Source organism: Chiloscyllium plagiosum, unplaced genomic scaffold, assembly GCF_037043375.1.
Source record: "Chiloscyllium plagiosum isolate Xiang-an unplaced genomic scaffold, Cpla_swu_hap1 HiC_scaffold_37, whole genome shotgun sequence".
NCBI lineage: Eukaryota > Metazoa > Chordata > Chondrichthyes > Orectolobiformes > Hemiscylliidae > Chiloscyllium > Chiloscyllium plagiosum.
The window spans coordinates 21,513,327-21,532,984 of NW_028270175.1; the positions used below are offsets into that span (position 1 = coordinate 21,513,327).

Sequence of the window (19,658 nt, forward strand, 5' to 3'; positions counted from 1 at the left end):
TAGGAAGAGAAAATATTAGGTGATCTCCCCTCTCTTTAACCTGGGGAGGGTCATTTGACAGTGATCAGGAACAGAGACCCTTGCTGACTTCTCTTTATAACACAAGTATTGCTGGACATTGATCAGAAGCAGGAACATTGCCTGAATATTCGGGATAGATGGTTGAGGGGGAGGTCACTGACCAGTGATCAGAAGCTCGAATCAGAGCACTCTCAGGATTTCCCTCTCTTCTCAATGTATCCTCAGTACTCCGCTGTCAGAACCCAGTTCTCCCTTTATTATGCTTCTCTGAGAGTTCAATATCCTCTCAGTACAGACCCTCTCTGACAGTTCACTGCTCCCTCAGTACTTCCTCTTGCAGAGTTCAGTACTGTCTCAGTACATCAGCTCTAACAGTTCAACACTCCCTCAGTACTACTCAGGATTTTATCATCTTAGGTTTGTGTGATCAAATATACACAGAATCAGACCAGAAGCTGAAGCTTCTTTCATTGCGTTGTGTTATGACTCACACACAAGGATCAGCTGTTTGAGTACAAGTTTATAGGACAGGTTATCAGAGGAGGAGTGAACCCTATCTTAAGGAAAGGGGAAGAAAACTGGAATAATAATAATGGGAACTAGAACTTGGAGCCTAGCATGAGTTTAGCATTGGAAGGGTTAAAGGGGCAGAGTGCTTGCACTGCTCAGTAGATGCACTTAGACCTGTCAACTAATGTTGGGCCTGTTTATAGAGCCAGTTGATAATATGCTTGGTGTACTGAGTAACTATGAGAGAGAACTCTGCCCAGAGCATAATATTTACACAGCTGGCTGATCCCTCTCTGAACTGAACTTTGAAATGGCTCCATTCTTTTCCTCCAGCTGCCAGTTTAGGCTCTGTTTTACAGCCCATCAATGGGAGGATTTGCTCAATGTCCTGGTTAATTATAAAGTTGGAGGATTTCTAACATCCGCTTACCACCCTGACTGCCAACCTGTGCCACTCAGTGCCAGGCCCATGTCTTCCAATGAGAAGTGTGCCCAAAGCTAGGTTCGAGTCCATTCTGTCTCTGCTTACTGAGACAATCACAGCAGCCAGTGCGTGTTAAAAGTCAAATTCACTGCTGTGCCCAATGACATCAGTTGTGCAAACTGTGAGAACAGTGTGTCCCATGGTGCCCATATTTCCAGCCTGGGTCCCTGCCCTAATTCTAGCCAATGGAGATGGAGATGGAGATGAAGGCTTCTCATGTTTGTTTGACCGACCTCTTGGTTCCACCATGCAGATGTTTCTGGTAGATTCTTGGAGAATCCAATCCCATCATTAGGACATCCAGCTAAAGTGATGATGACATGGAATGACCAGCCACTTCACCAGGCACCACTGATACCTCATTGGGCTTCATCCCTGGAATTATCTGCCATGTGAGCTGGCTCAGTGTTGGAGGAAGGGCAGCAGTCAATGGAAAGAAGTTGGCAAGCTCCCTTTGAGCAGGCTTATTTTCTCAGATGATTTGGGTCATTTCTTTCCACACTTGTGGACTGTGAGGACTCACATTGAAGGAGAAGTGCAAGTTTGCAAAACCTAAAATATAATATCTTGAACGCATTACTGGAATTGCAATTAATCTGCAAGAAAAAAAACGTTAAGAAAATGTCCACTGCCTAGGAACACTCACAGAATTTCAAAGATTTCTCGGGATGGTAAATCAAATAAACAGATTTCTCCTGAAGTTGGCTGATGTTATTGAGCCCTTGAGATAGCTTTTACACCAGGGTCAGCAATGATGCTAGAACACTGATCAGGAAAAGGCTTTTTACAAAATTAAGTAACTTCTGGTCTCTTTAGAAATGTTGACACACTTTTACTTATCATAGTGACAGCTGGTGCATATTTTCACTGGTGACACAATACTAGGTGGGATGGTGAGGATGTCGTAAAGAGACTTCAAGGTGATTTAGACAGATTGAATGAATGGGCAAATACGTGGCAGCTGCAGTGTCACATGGATAATGCAAAGTTATTCACTTTAGTAGGAAAAACAGAACAACAGAGTATTATTTAAACAGTGATCACTTGGGAAATATTGATGTCTCTTCCCTAGGGTGAATAGCCAAGGTCTTTTCCCCAGGGTAGTGGAGTCCAAAACTAGAGGACAAAGGTTTAAGGTGAGAGAAAAAAGATTTAAAACAGACCTAAGGGGCAACGTTTTCATACAGAGAGTGGTGCGTGTATGGAATGAGCTGCCAGAGGAAACTGGTACAATTACAGCATTTAAAAGGCAACTGATTGGGTATATGAATAAGAAGGGTTTAGAGGGAAATGGGCCAAGTGCTGGCAAATGGGACTAGATTAATTTAGGATATCTGATCAGCGTGGACAGGTTGGACCGAAGGGTTTGTTTCCATGCTGCACAGCTCTGTGACACCATGTACAAAGGGACTTGTACAACAATCAATGAAAGCAAGTACGCAAGTAAACAGTTAGAAAGCCAAATAGCATGTTGGTCTTCATTGCAAGAGGATTTGAGTACAAGAGCAAGGATGTCTTACTGCAGCTATACTGTGCTTTGGGTAAGACCACACCTGGGGTATTCTGTACAGTGTTGGTCTCCTTACGCAAGAAAAGATTTATTTTTCATTGAGTGGACTGGACTGAAGGTCACCAGATGGATTCCTGGAATAACGGCATTGTAGAATCTGGAGAGACTGGATTGTCTAAACCCACATTAATTGGAATTTATAAGAATGAGAGGGAATTTAATTGGTATGTATATAATTCTGCCAGGCTGTAGAGACTTGATGTTTCTCAGGGGATGATGTTTCTCCTGGCTGGATGGTTTAACACAAGGGCTGATGGTCTAAGGCCATGGGGTAGGCCATTTAGGACTTAAATGAAGAGACATCTCTTACTTTGAGTGGTGAATCTGTGGAATGCTCCACCACGTAAGGATTGGGAAGCAAAGTCACTGAATATATTTAGAAAAGAAATAGATTTCAAGGCACTAAAGGCATCAAGGGATATGGGGAGAGGGCAGGAGGGAGTAAGGTGTTGAGCTTTTGTAATAAGTTTGTATGTTCCCTGCACACATTGCCTCGTACTCCATTTTCCCTCTATTAACCAATCCCTTTGTCCTCCTTTTACTGAAATCTAAACTGCTTCAAATCCTCAGGCCTGCTGCTTTTTTGTCCAATTTGTCTGCCCTTTCCTTGGATCTAATACTATCTCTAATTTGCTTTATTACCCAGGATTGGGCCACTTTTGCGCCAGACTGGAATGAACAATTGTTGCTCCATCATGGGGCATGTTTTCAATGTTTACCCTTGCTTATCCACCAGTGTCCCTTTAAATAACATTCTCTAATTTATCGAGGCGGGTTTGTGCCTTATACCATTATAATTTCCTTTATTTAGATTCAGGACCCTGGTCTCAGAATCAACTACACAGTGGGCGGCACGGTGGCACAGTGATTAGCACTGTTGCCTCACAGCGCCAGAGACCCAGGTTCAATTCCCGCCTCAGGTGACTGACTGTGTGGAGTTTGCACATTTTCCCCGTGTCTGCGTGGGTTTCCTCCGCGTGCTATGGTTTCCTCCCACAGTCCAAAAATGTGCAGGTTAGGTGAATTGGCCATGCTAAATTGCCCGTAGTGTTAGGTGAAGGGGTGAAATGTAAGGGAATGGGTCTGGCTTGGTTGCGCTTTGGCAGGTCGGTGTGGACTTGTTGGGCTGAAGTGCCTGTTTCCACACTATAAGTAATCTAATCTACACCACTCTCCATCTGAATGAAAAACTCTATCATATTATGATCACTCTTCCCGAAGGAATCTCGCTCAGTTAGATTGCCAGTCATTCCTTTCTGATTACCACAATCCCAATCTAGGATGACATGTTCTGTCAGTTCTGAGGAAGGGTCACTCAACCAAAAATTTAACTCTGCTTTCTCTCCACAGATGCTGCCAAATCTAGTGAGCTTTTATTTCAATTTCTGTTTTTGTTTCTGATTTATAGCATCCACAGTTCTATCAGATTTTATTTGGACATGTCCTCAGTATATTGTTCGTGATTTGACTTGCTCAATCTATATGCAAGTTAAACTTACCCATAATTATAGCTATACCTTTAGTGCCTGCAGCTCTAATTTCCTGTTTATTGCTTTCCCCAACAGTACCACTACATTTTGGCAATCTGTATATAACCCCTCTATCATTTTTCATCCCTTGGTTTCTCTAAGCTCTACCCGTACAGATTCCACTTTGCAAGAGTTAATATTCTTCCTTATTAATGCGTTAATTTTACTAACCTGACTTACCTTTTCCCTGACGTACTCCTTTAAATTCAAATTATAGATAACCATTAAAACACAATGATAACATTTACATTAGGGCCCTTCTTCTCTGGACCTCTGCAATATTACCCTTACACACTTATCAACCTAAAATAAAGACCTTACAAGCTATAAGTGATAATAATAGGAACGCATTGACACATTACTAACCAACAATGCTAGTCCACCATCTTTTCCTTTTCGTCTGTCCTTCTGTAAAACTGAACATTCCTGGATATTCAGTTTCCATCCCTAGACACCCTGCAACTATGTCTTCGTAATACAAACTATATCAGACCCATTTATATCAATCTTCACATCCAATTCATCGTTTTGCTGTGAATGCTCCACACATTCAGCCACAAGGCCTGAAGGTTTGTCTTTTTAACATTCTTAGTCCTGTTTATTTTGTTCTGCACTGGGCCTGATTGATTCTTGCCTGTCAATTTTCATATTTCCCATCCTGTCTTTTGTTTTTGCCCTTATTACCCTCTCTTCAGTCTCCCAACATAGATTCCCATCCCCAGCCATTTTAATTTAAACCTTCAACCACACTCGTGAATACTCCTCCTAGACATCAGTTGTAGTCCTGTCCCCATTCCACCTGTCCAGCTTGTATTGGTCCCATCTTCCCCTGGAACTGGTACAAATGTCCCAGGAGACTGAAATCCTCCCATCACTCCATCTGTCCAGCCACATATTCATCTGATATACCTGACTATTTCTTCTCTGACTAGCACATGGCACTGGTAGCAATCCAAAGATCATTACCTTTCAAATGCTAATTTTTACCTTGCTTCTTGAACCTCTATAGTCTACTTTTCAGACCTCTTCCATTTTTTGTATCTATTCCTTCAGTCCCATTGTGTACCATGACCACTGGCTGTTCCCACCAGAATGCCCTGTAACTGCTCCAAGGCATCATTGACTCTAGCACCCAGGAGGCAACACACCTTCCTGGAGTCGAGTTTACAGCCACAGAGACATTTATTGATCGCCCTTACAGCTGTATCCCCTATTCCCATAGCATTCGCACACTTAATCCATCTCTCCTTGGCCACAGGGTCAACAGTATGAATGCATTTGACTGTTACCACTTTCCCTGAGAGGGCACTTGCCTCAACATTATCCAAAGTGGTATATCCCTACTGCAGGGGAATGGCCGCCGGGGACCTCTGTACTGTGTGCCGCCTGCTCTCATGAGGTCATCCATTCCCTCCCTGCCTGGTCAGTGTTAGCCTAGGAAGCATCCAGCTCTCTATTATTATTATCATAATATTGCCAGTGATGTGGATACACCACACTGTACCCAGCCATCACTCTGGCTCTGAAACCTGGGATTAGGGGTTGTAGCTGGATGCACAGCCTGCACACATTCTGGTCCCATGTCTACCTCCCCACCCAGAGCAGAAGGAGCACACCCACACCCATGCTCTCCTTCCCTGATTACTCCTTTAAATTCAAATTATAGATAACCATTAAAACTCAATGATATCATTTACATTAGGGCCCTTCTTCTCTGGACCTCTGCAATATTACCCTTACACACTTATCAACCTAAAATAAAGATCTTACAAGCTATAAGTGATAATAATAGTATAACTACTCACCTGACCTTACCCAATCAGCTGCATCTTCTTACCCTACGTCATTCTTTCAAAAATGACGTCGCTTTAGGAATTCTGTATCTGGCTTCAATGTAGTTTCCATCCGCTCCCTCTCCCTCTCCCTCGCAAATTGGGCTCGACTCACTCACTCTCCCTCTCCGGCTCTAAATGAGCTTGATTCTCTCTCTCTCTCTCTCTCTCTCTCTCTGACTGAGCTCAATCCACTCCCTCTCCATCTCCGACTGAGCTTAATCTGCTTTCTCTCCCTCTCCCCGTCCCTCTCCAACTGAGCTCGACCCACTCACTCTCCCTCTTCGCTCTCCCTCTCTCTCGCTCCATCTCCGACTGAGCTCGATCCTCTCCCTCTCAGTCTCCGAATGAGCTCGATCCTCTCCCTCTCCCTCTCCCTCTCCCTCTCCCTCTCTGACCGAGCTCGATCCTCATCCTCTCCCTCTCCCTCTCCCTCTCTGACCGAGCTCGATCCTTTCCCTCTCCCTCTCCCTCTCTGACCGAGCTCGATCCTCATCCTCTCCCTCTCCCTCTCCCTCTCCCTCTCTGACCGAGCTCGATCCTCATCCTCTCCCTCTCCCTCTCCCTCTCTGACCGAGCTCGATCCTTTCCCTCTCCCTCTCCCTCTCTGACCGAGCTCGATCCTCATCCTCTCCCTCTCCCTCTCTGACCGAGCTCGAGCCGCTCCCTCTCCCTCTCCCTCTCTGACCGAGCTCGATCCTCTCCCTCTCCCTCTCCCTCTCTGACCGAGCTCGATCCTCTCCCTCTCCCTCTCCCTCTCTGACCGAGCTCGATCCGCTCCCTCTCCCTCTCCCTCTCTGACCGAGCTCGATCCTCTCCCTCTCCCTCTCCCTCTCTGACCGAGCTCGATCCTCTCCCTCTCCCTCTCCCTCTCTGACCGAGCTCGATCCTCTCCCTCTCCCTCTCCCTCTCTGGCCGAGCTCGATCCTCTCCCTCTCCCTCTCCCTCTCTGGCCGAGCTCGATCCTCTCCCTCTCCCTCTCCCTCTCTGGCCAAGCCTGATCCTCTCCCTCTCCCTCTCCCTCTCTGACCGAGCTCGATCCTCTCCCTCTCCCTCTCCCTCTCTGACCGAGCTCGATCCGCTCCCTCTCCCTCTCCCTCTCTGGCCAAGCCTGATCCTCTCCCTCTCCCTCTCCCTCTCTGACCGAGCTCGATCCTCTCCCTCTCCCTCTCTGACCGAGTTCGATCCTCATCCTCTCCCTCTCCCTCTCCCTCTCTGACCGAGCTCGATCCTCATCCTCTCCCTCTCCCTCTCCCACCGAGCTCGATCCTCTCCCTCTCCCTCTCCCTCTCTGACTGAGCTCGATCCGCTCCCTCTCCCTCTCCCTCTCTGACCGAGCTCGATCCTCTCCTTCTCCCTCTCCCTCTCTGACCGAGCTCGATCCTCTCCCTCTCCCTCTCCCTCTCTGACCGAGCTCGATCCTCTCCCTCTCCCTCTCCCTCTCTGACCGAGCTCGATCCTCTCCCTCTCCCTCTCCCTCTCCCTCTCTGACCGAGCTTGATCCTCTCCTTCTCCCTCTCCCTCTCCCACTGTCTCCAACTGAGTTCAATCTGGGCTGAGCCTCTCAGGTTTTATTGGGAAGCTCCATTGTTGCTGGATTGATTCCGATGTGCTTCCACTGCTGCCTCAGTCTCCTGGCTTGCTTTCACTGAGCCTGTCTGTCCATGTGATCTCTTTACTTGGATCCTCTAAGTTTCTTTGTCTGTAGTTTTTCACCAATTTTCCCCACCTCTATCCATTTTAGGTCAACAGTGGATGACCATATCTTTGCCTGCATTGTAATCCATTTGCCACAATTTTGCCACATGCTGAATCAATCAAATTCTCTTTATAATTTTATATTTCCAGCTAAACTGTTGACAGTGCTGTTACCTCTATGACCATTAGCATATTTGGGCATATGGCCTTCCATTCTGCACTCTGAGGTGTTAATGAATGCAGTTTGAAGGCCCCTATACAAATCCTTGCAAGACACCATTAAACACCTCCTGCCAAAGAAAGTCCTCTCTGTATTCTGAATCTCCATCTTCTGTTCTGCAATTCTATAGCCAGGAAGATAATTTCCCAATAATTTCATGTATTTCCCAGGTACATGGATAGGAAAGGTTTAGAGGGATATGGGCCAAACACAGGCAAATGGGACTAGATTAGTTTGGGAAACCTGGTTGGCATGGATGAGTTGGACCGAAGGGTCTGTTACCATGCTCTATGACTCTATATCCGACAGTGTCTTGTGAGAATCTTTGCCATTATTCTTTATTGTTCTTTATTCTTTATTCTTCATTGAGTGTGGGAGTCACCAGCAAGGCCAGTGTTTGTTGCCTATCCCTAATTGCCCTTGAACTGAATGACGTGCTCTGCCATTTCAGAGGGCAGTTAAATGTCAGCCCATTTGCTCTGGGTCTGGAGTCACATGTGGGTCTGATGTGGCCGATCCTCTTCCTTAAAAGCATTAGAAAACCAGCTGGGTTTTTATGACATTTGCTTATAGTTTTCACCATCACAGTTAGTGAGATGAGCTAAATATGCCAGATGTGTTTTAATTTATTTGAATTTTTAAATTCCAACAGTTGGTGTGGTGAGACTTGTACTTGTGCCTGCAGAGCGTTATCCTGGGCCTCTTGGATTTACTGGACCAGTGATGGTGTAATCATACAACCATTCCCCATCTTCTCATAGCCAATACAAAGATCATCTATCGATATTCTTCCATTCATGGTTTGAATCATAGACTCATACAGTACAGAAACAGACCCTTTGATCCATCTGGTCCATATTGGCCAGGTATCCTAAATTAATCTAGTTCCAATTGCCAGCATTTGGCCCATATCCTTCTAAACCCTCCCTATTCATGTACTCATCCAGATGCTTTCTAAATGTTGTCATCGTACTAACCTCCGACAGATTTATCAGGAATGACCTCCACCTTAACATTCATGTCAGCACTTTCTAAGCAGCTGAAAATGTGCAGGTGTTCAGTCACCCTATCTTTATGTAGACTTTAACAATTTTCTGAAATCACAGAATAGAATGCATAAGTTTGTGAAGAATGGTGCTGAATTAAGCGAATGCCACGGATGCTGTAACATTCAAGGTTCTCATTTTATTTTGTAACTCTGTGAAGTAGACCTTCTGCTCCTTGATTTGTCATTCTTTAGTGTAAATAGCTTCCACAACTTTTTTAAAAAAAATTTGCTTGTTAATTTTTGATTCCGTGTCCATGATTCATCAAGAGATTCCTTCGGATGTCTGGCAGGCTAACCTCTTCCTCTGTTATATAAAGTAATGCAAAATAATTACACATTGTTTGCCATTTCCTGATTTCATTGACGTCATCAGCCTTCCTAGATTTTCTATGGTCCCATAATGCTTCAGAGTAACCTCTCCTTTTTTCTCCTTCATGTGACTATCAACTGCTGCGTTGATTTTGAAATCCCTTGAAAGTTTCTTTCACAGGTTTTGTAGCTCTTGCTTGCTGCTTTGTCACCCTTTCCCTTCTCTGTGTCTTTTCCATTTACAAGGACCAGATTGTGTTTGTACTTTTTCTTGTGGCTTTGTTTCTTAGTTCTTCATGACTTTCTTTTCTTTTAGCAGGAGAATTCTTGCATATTCAGGAGTATAACTTGGTTCAATATCATGTTAGTCTGCTCAATAATCATTTATTTTACCCACAAATGAAGTTGCGCAGTTTATTGTGAACAAACTCTGTTTCATTACTCTCATCTAGAATCTGTTTCATATTTCTCTCTGTCTGAACCATAAGATTGAACTTAATCATATTATAATTGCTGTTAGATAAGTATTCATGCACAGTAAGCATTTAACTAAATTTTACTTGTTACTAAGTTAAGTATGACATGCCCCCAGGACATGTTGCACAAAACTATCCCAGATGCAATGCGCCTGTGAACAAGGAGCTTTCGTTAGCTGTTAGGAAACAGAATGACAGCTCTCATGTGCTAAGGTGAGGTGCATAGACTGGTCTTATACTGCACTAGACTTAGGCTGGTTCAGAGCTCACCACAATGAATAAAAATCAATGGCAGAATTTACAAGACATTCTCAGGCACAGTTTTTACATGAAGCTTTTCTGCAGTCCCATCTCTCATCTGCTGTTTGGCCCTGACACCATTCTGAGATGACATATCCTGTCATGGAAATGAAAACCAGGGAAGATCTTAAGTTCTTTATCCAGGGAGCATGATTCTAATTCTCACAGCATCTTTGAAGAGAGACACATTGGGGTAAGGATGAGAAGGGACCTGTTATCCGTGAACTGCACTCCCTATGTCTGAGAATTGGACCCTCAGTAAAAACCTTCGGCCTTTTGGCTAAGATCAAGTGTCTGTTCTTATCAGGACAGGGGTCGAGTGGCGAGTCATCAGAGCTAGTGGAGATCATTGCTGGATCATGATTGGACGTTGGAGGATTGTTTGGTTGTGCTGACCTGCTATTGGTGGATCTTCATGCTGGCTTCGGCCTAACGCCAATTCAGGGACCAGCCAACCTCAGAGCTATGGCCTCAACAGCTGCCCGCACCCCGGGCCAGGGGGTTCGAAACACCGTCCGGGTGTCTGTCAAGAAGGTGCTGTTCGAGTGCTGTGGGTTCGCCGCAGCAGATCTGTACTGCCTGCAGGATTTCCCTGGGGCAGGCTACTTCGATGTCACCTTCAGGAGCGTGAAGCAATGTGAGCAGCTCCTGAAGGTCTTCAAGGAAAAGGAAAGGGAGCCGCTGTTCTCCATCTTGTCGGCGGTCCCGTTGTGTGTGCTTCCTGCACAGAGGAGCCGGGTTGTTACAATCCACATGTACAACCCCTACGTGCCAGCAACTGATGTCCTGACGTTCCTGGGAAGATATGTGCAGGTCGAGGGTCAAATCACCAATGTGGTTGACCCTTTCGGGATCTGGACCAGCAAACGACAGGTCAAGGTAACCCTGAGGGTGGATGCCAGCGGGAATATCCTCCACCCACCCTCCAGCTTTGCTATTGGAGGGATCAGAGGGTACCTGACTTATGCAGGGCAGCCGAAAGTGTGCCGAACCTGTGGGAGGTCAGGCCACATGGCGGCGGACTGCAAGGTCACGATCTGTCGGAATTGCAAGAAGGAGGGCCACCCGACCAAAGAGAGCAAGGAGGAAAAGAACTGCAATCTGTGCGGGGAGGCGGGCCACGTGTACAGGGCCTGCCCAAGACGAGGGGCCGCCACCTACGCGCAGATGGCCGGAGGCGGGCCACAAAAGGACGGCAAGGCACCGCAAACCGGCAAGGGAATGGTGTCAGGGGGCACGCAACAGGAAGGACAGGCCGGAGCAGAGCAGATGACAGCTACTGGAGAGGTACAGCTGCCGAGCGAAGCTCCGACAGGACAGGAGGAGGAGGCGGAGAAGGGAAAGAAGGAGGCAGAGGAATGGACTGTGGTGCAAAACAGGAAGAGGAAAACCCACCCGGTCACCAAGACATCCCAGAAAAATGGGAAAAAGCAGTTGCAGGTGGAAGACACGGACAGCCCTTCGGAGGGTGAGGACGGACGTAAGGAGGGTCATCACCAAAAGAAGAGGCAGAGCGCTGCGAGGAGAAAGGAGAGCAGCAACTGCCAACCAAGGGACGAACCTCCTGAGGAAATGGGAAACCACCACCCCCCAAGCCAGGAGGGCCCCGCCGCCACACAGCTCCAGGTCACTGGGAGCAGCGACCCTCTGACAGCCCCGCTGTCAGATATAGAAACAGACAGCGTGGACCCTGGTCTCGGCCCGATGACACCGAAGCGGGCAAATGGGCCGAATGAGGAACTGGACAGCTACCTCAGCCCTGTGAGGGTCCAGCAGTTTGTGTTCTGCATGGGGATGCAGACAGCTACCCCAGAGGGTCAGGACCAGCGACAATCGGACATGGGTAACCTTACAACCTGTTAACAAAATGGGGTTTAAAATTGCAACTATCAATGTGCACAGCATAAAATCCGCTGCGCGATGTGTTTCAACACTGGCCTTCCTGGCCAACGTGAAAGCCGATGTCCTGTTTCTGCAGGAGTGTGGGATACCGCACCTCAGCAGTTACAGGAGATGGTCGAGCTTGTGGGCCCATGGGCCGTCAGTGTGGTCGGGGGGCAACGATAACCGCTCCTCGGGCCTGGGTATTCTGTTACGGGGAGGCAGCTTCACCATCTCCGAGGTTAAGGAGGTGGTGGGCGGGCGCCTCCTCGTTGCTGATGTTACCTACAGAAACGCTCCCGTGAGACTGATTAATGTGTACGCGCCAGTGGGTAAGAGTGAACGGTTGGCCGTCCTGCAGCAGCTTCCACTGTTGCTGGCTACGTCCAGGCCGGTCATTCTGGCCGGAGACTTCAACTGTATCATCGATGCAGATGGACGATCCGGCGTGGGGGACAGTAAACTGGATGCCACGTCCAGAGCCCTGATGGACACGGTCAAAGATGCCAAGCTGCACGACGTCTTCAGCACCCCTGCAGACGGAGTGCAGCGTAGATACACCTGGTCACGGGCAGATGGGTCTATCCGCTCAAGGATAGATTACCTGTTTGTGTCCCGAACGCTCTCGGTCAGATCCACCGACGTCAAGCCGGTGTTCGTCTCCGACCACTGCCTCCTGCTGGCCGACTGTCACCTACAGGACGAGCAGCGGGCTGGTAAGGGAACGTGGAAACTGAACACCAAGCTGTTGACCCCGGGAAACACCGAGGAGCTCAAGAGGGACTACGCAGGTTGGAGAACCATGAAGCCCCTCAATGAGTCTCCAGCGGACTGGTGGGAAACAGTAAAAGGGAACATCAAGAGGTTCTTCATCCTCAAAGGTGTTCAGGAGGCGAGAGAGAGGCGGTGAAAACTCCAGCTCCAGGAAAGTATGTAGAACCTGCTCCTGCTGCAGACGATGGGGGTGGATGTCACGGAGGATCTCAAGGAGGTGAAGGGCCAGCAAGCCTCGCCCTTTGCCTCGGAGGCCTCCAAGATAATCTTCCGGTCCAGGGTCCGCTCGGTGGAGCAGGACGAGACGTGCTCACGTTTCTTCTTCCAGAAGGTGCACAAAGAGAGCTCCGTGCTCAGCAGCCTGAAGGAAGAAGATGGCTCGGTAACGTCATCTCAGGCTGACATCATGAGGATCAGCAAATCCTTCTACGCCAGTCTGTATGACGTGAAGCCGACCAACAGCGCGGCCTCCCAGTCGTTCCTGTCCTCTATCACGGAGGTCTTAGACGACGGAACACGAGAGAGGCTGGACCAGCCGCTATCTCTGGACGAGCTGACCAAGGCCCTCGAGTCCTTTGAAAAGAATAAAACTCCCGGAAGCGACGGCTTACCGGTCGAGCTCTATTCCGCTCTTTGGGACTTGATTGGCCGGGACCTGCTGGAGGTGTATGTCAGTATGCTTCGGGCAGGTACCATGAGTGAATCCATGAGGAAAGGCATCATCACCCTCATCTACAAGCGGAAGGGGGAGAGGGAGGAACTCAAAAATTGGAGACCAATCTCACTGTTGAATGCAGATTACAAAGTTCTGTCAAAGGTTATCGCCAACCGGGTCAGGTCTGCTCTAGGGTCGGTGATTCACCCTGACCAAACCTGTGCTGTACCGGGCAGGAAGATCGCTGAGAGTCTCGCACTCCTCAGGGATACGATTGCCTACGTGCAGGACAGGGGGGTGGACACCTGCCTGATCAGCCTGGACCAGGAGAAAGCCTTTGACAGGATATCGCACACGTATATGAGAGATGTTCTCTCCAAAATGGGCTTTGGGGAGGGAATCGCAAATTGGATCAGACTGCTCTACACCAACATTGTCAGTGCAGTCTCAATCAATGGGTGGGAATCAGATAGCTTCCAAGTCAGATCTGGAGTCAGGCAGGGCTGCCCTCTCTCTCCTGCCTTGTTTGTGTGTTGCATCGAGCCATTTGCCGAGTCCATCAGGAAGGATGCGAGCCTGAGAGGGGTGACTATTCCTGGCAGCGGGGGTCTGCAGGTTAAGGCCTCCCTGTACACAGATGACGGTCGCCGTTTTCTGCTCGGATCCGCTGTCCGTGCGCAGACTCATGTGCATCTGTGACCAGTTCGAGCGGGCCTTGGGAGCCAAGGTAAACCGAGGCAAGAGCGAAGCCATGGTCTTCGGGAACTGGGCCGACCAATCCTCTATCCCCTTCACCGTCAGGACTGACTACCTGAAAGTGCTGGGTATTTGGTTCGGGGGTCTGGGGCGTGCGCCAAGACCTGGGAGGAGTGGATCAGGAAGGTGAGACAGAAACTGGGCAGATGGGAGCAACGGTCGCTCTCCATCGTGGGTAAAAACCTTGTCATCAGGTGTGAGGTACTCTCAGTATTGTTATACGTGGCACAGGTCTGGCCTATCCCCAGAACCTGTGCCGCCGCAGTCACCCGGGCCATATTCCACTTCGTGTGGAGATCAAAGATGGACCGGGTCCGAAGAGACGTAATGTACAAAGACCGGTGCAATGGGGGAAAAAACACACCCAATGCAACCCTCACCCTGATGGCCACCTTTGTGTGTGGCTGCTTCAAGCTGTGCGTGGATCCCCGGTACGCAAACACCAAGTGTCACTACGTACTGAGGTTCTACCTGTCCCCGGTGTTGCGAAGGATGGGCCTGGCCTCGCTGCCGCGGAACGCTCCGAGTAGTTGGACCGTCCTGTACCACCTGTCCTTCGTGGAGAAGTTTATGAAGAAAAACACCTTTGACCACAAGTCCATCAGGAAGTGGTCAGCACGTAGTGTCCTTGAGACCCTTCGGGAAAAGGAGAGGGCAGATCCTGTCGAGCGGTTCCCTGAGCAGACTGTCAAAGCCATTTGGCAGAATGCCTCATCGCCAGAACTTTCCAACAAGCACCAAGACATGGCTTGGTTGGTGGTGAGAAGGGCTCTGCCTGTGAGATCATTTGTACACGCCCAGACTCTCAGCCGCACCGCACGCTGCCCTCGAAGCGGCTGCGGGGGGGGACGAGACTGTCACACACCTCCTTCTGGAATGTACCTATGCAGAGGAAGTCTGGAGAGGAATGCAGTGGTGTTTGTCGAGGTTCGTCCCGAGCAGCGCCATGACGCGGGACTCCGTGCTCTACAGCTTGTTCCCCGGGACGCACACCGAGACGAGCATCAACTGTGCCTGGAGGATCATCATCTCGGTGAAGGACGCTCTCTGGGTGGTCCAAAACCTGTTGATCTTCCAGCTGAAGGAGTTGACCCTGACTGAGTGTTGCAGACTGGCACATTCCAAGGTCCAGGACTACGTGTTGAGGGACGCGCTGAAGCTTGGGGCAGCTGCCGCCAAGGCGCGGTGGGGAAAGACCACCGTCTAACATCTGCCTGCCTAAGAAGAACAGGGGGCCCATGCAGTCATTTAGGCTCTGCTGGCGCCTCAGCTCAACGTAATCGCACCAACCTGTGAATAGGAATGATTACCCTGTTTCGATACGCAAAGAAATGGAATGTTTACAGAAGGATGGCATGTCCAATTGTATAGATCAAATATTTATGAGTAAAGTATATTTTTGAAATAAAAAAAAACCTTGTCAGGAAGGCATTCTGGATTAAACCCTGAACAGTCAGTCTCAGGCTGGCTGAGGAACAGTTTGGGGAAATGGAGGTTTCACACTGAATGTGTTTGAGGTTTTTGATGCTTGACTTGTTATTGAATTGGTTCCTTCTTGTCGGTTGAAAATCTCACCAAGCTTTGGTTGTCACCTATCTGTCTGTAACAGACAGTGTATGTATCCAATAGCCTCACTGCGTGCTCCTGTTAGTGTGACCATGTGTTTAAGCTGACAGGTCGACAGCACAACAGCTGAAACTGTGATCACCTGCCTTTGTCCTTTCTGATAAAGAGCTCAGCAGCTGAGGAGGGAAGAAAATACGCTACAGCAGCTTATTTCAGCGACAGGCATACTGCAATTTTATTCTCCATTTTCAGTGAAAGTACAGATAAAACCATTAGTTCACCTGGAGTAGAGAACTTTTTTGAACAAGCAAAATATATTGACTTTTGAACGGCTCTGTGTTTGGTGCGTTGTTGTCCTGAGTTTGCTATGTTAGTTGTGTATTTGACATGTTTCTCCATATTTGATGTTCCCAACAGTGTCCCTTTATCTTTCAGGTGTGTCACCATGGTGATTGCCAGGAAATTAACAATCAAACTCCATTGAATCTCTGTGCATCCTGTGACAGCAAACTCCATGACACGATGCACTTTGATCGTCACATCCGTTTTGACCTTCCACCTCAAGGTCAGCCCTTTGTTTCCTGACTGCTTTCTTCCAGCTTTTCACTGTTTGATATGCTGTATTTCCCTGACTGCATTGGCAACATACCTGATGTCAGTCACAGTACCATCAATATTAAAGGTTTAGGATCATATTAGGGGTGGACCCAGGAAGAAGCAGTAAGTCCCTCTGTGGTTTTCCTTTCAGAATGATCAACTTGCTCTGTGACCCAGTCAGGTGTGACCCTGTGATACAAACTCTCTGTGATATCACATTGATCCATTGCCAAATGAATTCCTGGCTGTTTCCAAAGTGAGTTTGAGGTTCCTGTTAGATATCTGTATTAAATCAGCCAGACTACTTTTTCCTGCTTGTAACGGTTTCTCACGGTCCTTTTTTCCTGAATCTCTTCCATTTCATTAATTCTCTCCAATTCCTTATTAGCCTGGATTCTCCCTTCCCCAGCCCTGGCTCCATGGTGACTGAGTGGCTGGACTGAGCCACAGACATAACCTCAGATTACAGAACTGCAGTTTGAACACAGCCCACATGGGAACTGGGCAGCTCAGTATTTAGCACTGCTGCCTAACAGCACCAACGCCAGGGTTCAATTCCACCGTCAGGTGACTGTGTGGTGTTTGCACATTCTCCCTGTGTCAGCATGGGTTTCCTCTGAGTTTCTCCCACAGTGTAAAGATCTGCAGGTTAGGTGGATTGGCCATAGTGACCAGAAATGTGTAGATTAAATGGACTGGACGTGGGAAATGTCGGGTTTCGGGATAGGGCAAGGGGGTGGGATGCTCTTCAGAGGGTCAGTGTGAACTCAATGGGCTGAATGGCCTGCATCCAAACTGTAGATTCTATGATTCTGACCATTAATTTTACAAAAGGATGTTCTTAACTTGAAGGGTAACTAGATGCAACTAAATGCAACAATTTGCATTTATATCATTTATTTAACATATGCCAAGGCACTTCATGCGAATGTAATAAAGTAAAATGTAGATGCCCAACCACATGAGGAAGTGTTGGGACAGGTGAAAGAAAGGTCATGAGAAAGATGTAAGGATTGGAAAGAAGCCTAGGCCTAGACAGCTGAAGATGAGGCTGCCAATGAAAACCGGTGATGTGAAAGAGGCCAGAAACTGGGGAGTGTGGAAATCTCAGTGGGCTGTGCTGCTGGAAGGGAAAACAGAACTAGAGGGGGCCAAGGCAATGGAGAGATTTAGAAACACCTTAATCTCCTGTTGTTGCGACAGGTTCAGTTCTGGCCAGAAATGTCTCAACCCGCTCATGCCCACCCCGGACCAGACAGTCATCTGACAGGGAGGACGAGGATGAAAGCGGAATGGACGGAAAAAGGTAAAAAGGCATCTGTCTGTGACCAGTGCAGTCTGCCAAAGCACCTCAGGTTCCATTTCAGTCAAAAGAGCAGAAATTTTAAACTGTGGCTTCATCAAACATCCCCCCTGAAAGCACTTATTTTAGTTTAAACAACGTTGTTGAAATATTGCATGCTTCAGTGAGTGGCACTGATCAGAGAGTGTGTGTTGACCATGTTCCTATAACTGGTCTGACCTTGCCCATGCTGTCTGTGCTTTCATCCATTACTGTTCACATTGATCCTGACCGTGACTGAGAGTCATCAACCTGCCCATGGCTCCAGGATCCAGTAACTCTGAATGTCAGAACTGTACACTCCTCTACTCACTAATGCTGCGAGGTAGCAGTGTCATTACCCACCATTGCGCAGCAAGTCCTGCACTGTGTGACAAAGACGGTCCCTATCCCAGGTCCTTCACTGAGAGCGAGGGTGAAGAGAGAATGAGTGTATTCAGTGTCAGTGTGGGCAGAGTAATGTGCTGTTGGTATGGTAAAACGTGTTCTCATTGACTTTTCCCAATTCCGCAGTGACAAGAAGAACTCTGCGCTGAAGCTGAACAAGAAGAAACCTCGTCGCCGACACACAGACGTGAGAATTACCTTCAGATTAAACTGTTCAGTATCACGAGCACAGTTCTCTCATAAATACCCCCGTCCTTTCAAGATCTTTCCCAACTCCTTTTCAAATCTCACACTAGACTTGCCCCACTTCTCCATGGTCTACCTTTAGATCACCGAGGACCTCATTTCAACTTTGAATTGGGCCATGTGAGTGCAGCAGTGTTTACATTTCTCTCTGTACTGTCCCATCAAACATATCCAGGCACATACCACACAGATTCAATACACAGTAAATGTTCCTTGATACATTTCCAACAATATACCCCAAACAGGTAGAGCATGAGATTAGATACAGAGTAAAGTTATCTCTGCATTGGATGGGACTGAATGAGTTGCTTAACCTAGTACTGATAACAGTTTTGTGCTGTAGACGTCCGTTACTGGTGTTTAATTGACGTTTAATGAATGCTGAAGAATTGTGGTTATACTGTAGAAGTATGGGCTCTAAAGCCTGTGCCAGACCTGACTCCAGTGTCCAAAGCTGAAGATTATCTGTTGAGTTTGGCCCTATGGAAAGTGGCAGGATTATTGATAGTATCTGGAACTGTGCTCATTTCTAGTTACTCTCCATGAGGCTGGGCAGTCTCCCAGTTCCTGTCCTGTCCTACTCCCTGGAGCTGACTCTTTTCCTTTGTTCTGCAGGATCCCAGTAAGGAGTGTTTCACTTTGAAGTTTGATTTGAATATCAACATTGATACAGAGATTGTCCCTGCAATGAAGAAAAGAACTCTGGGGTAAGTCCATGGGATCGTCAGTCTGTCTCCCTGTGCCGGGCTGTCCTGAGAGGACTGTAGGGTCTCTCTGTTACAGTGATGCAGTGCAGGCTACCCTTGAGCTGTTAAACCTCTGGACTCAGCACACCAAATATTCACAACATTTCCAACGTTAGGCCAAGGATTTAACCCAGGACCTTTCTTACTTTGCAGGATTCAGCTGTTCTGTCTAAGATGCACTAAACAGAAAGTGAACCGGCATCTACTTTGTGCTGTTTTGCTCACATTCATATCAATTTTGCCCATCACCTTCCCTGAGACAGATGGGATTCCCAGGCCTTATTGAGAGTGAGCAGCACTGGAGAAAACAAAGATGTTTGAGATTCCAGCTGAGTTTTGGCTACCTGGTCAGACTGAGTGCTGTGCCTCAGAGTTATAAGGGGTGCTGTTCCAATGATATCAGTTGTCCTGGCCCACCAGTTTTGGGATCCAGCCCAAGCTCCTCCAGTTCCTGCTCCAACCCTATCCCAGTGTTATCAAAGGCCTTGCTCCATGTTATTGGCAGTCTCAATCTCGGGATATCCAGAGCCCTGTCCCAGTTTGATCAGGAGCTCTGTCACAGCGTTCCCGGGAGGCTGTTTATCTGAAGGAAAATCTGAATTTACTGGGTCACATTGTTTCTGGAAACCTTGCCTCAGTATTACCAATAGTTTGTTCATATTTTGAGGTTTCCCTTTCTGTTGATTATCTGATATCGTTGTAGGTCATAGC

At 47.8% G+C, this 19,658-nt stretch overlaps 1 protein-coding gene across 4 annotated transcripts in view; it reads left to right on the forward strand.

Annotated features, from left to right (window-relative positions):
* The window catches only part of LOC122540340 (pleckstrin homology domain-containing family G member 5-like), a 221,642-nt gene that overhangs the window by 58,158 nt on the left and 143,826 nt on the right, over positions 1 to 19,658 (forward strand). For all 4 annotated transcript variants that reach the window (XM_087980446.1, XM_043675906.2, XM_087980447.1 and 1 more), the window contains 4 exons: positions 16,065 to 16,194; positions 17,430 to 17,532; positions 18,082 to 18,142; positions 18,817 to 18,908. In XM_087980446.1, coding sequence (XP_087836572.1) covers positions 16,065 to 16,194; positions 17,430 to 17,532; positions 18,082 to 18,142; positions 18,817 to 18,908 — 386 coding nt within the window. The remainder of the gene's footprint in view (positions 1 to 16,064; positions 16,195 to 17,429; positions 17,533 to 18,081; positions 18,143 to 18,816; positions 18,909 to 19,658) is intronic.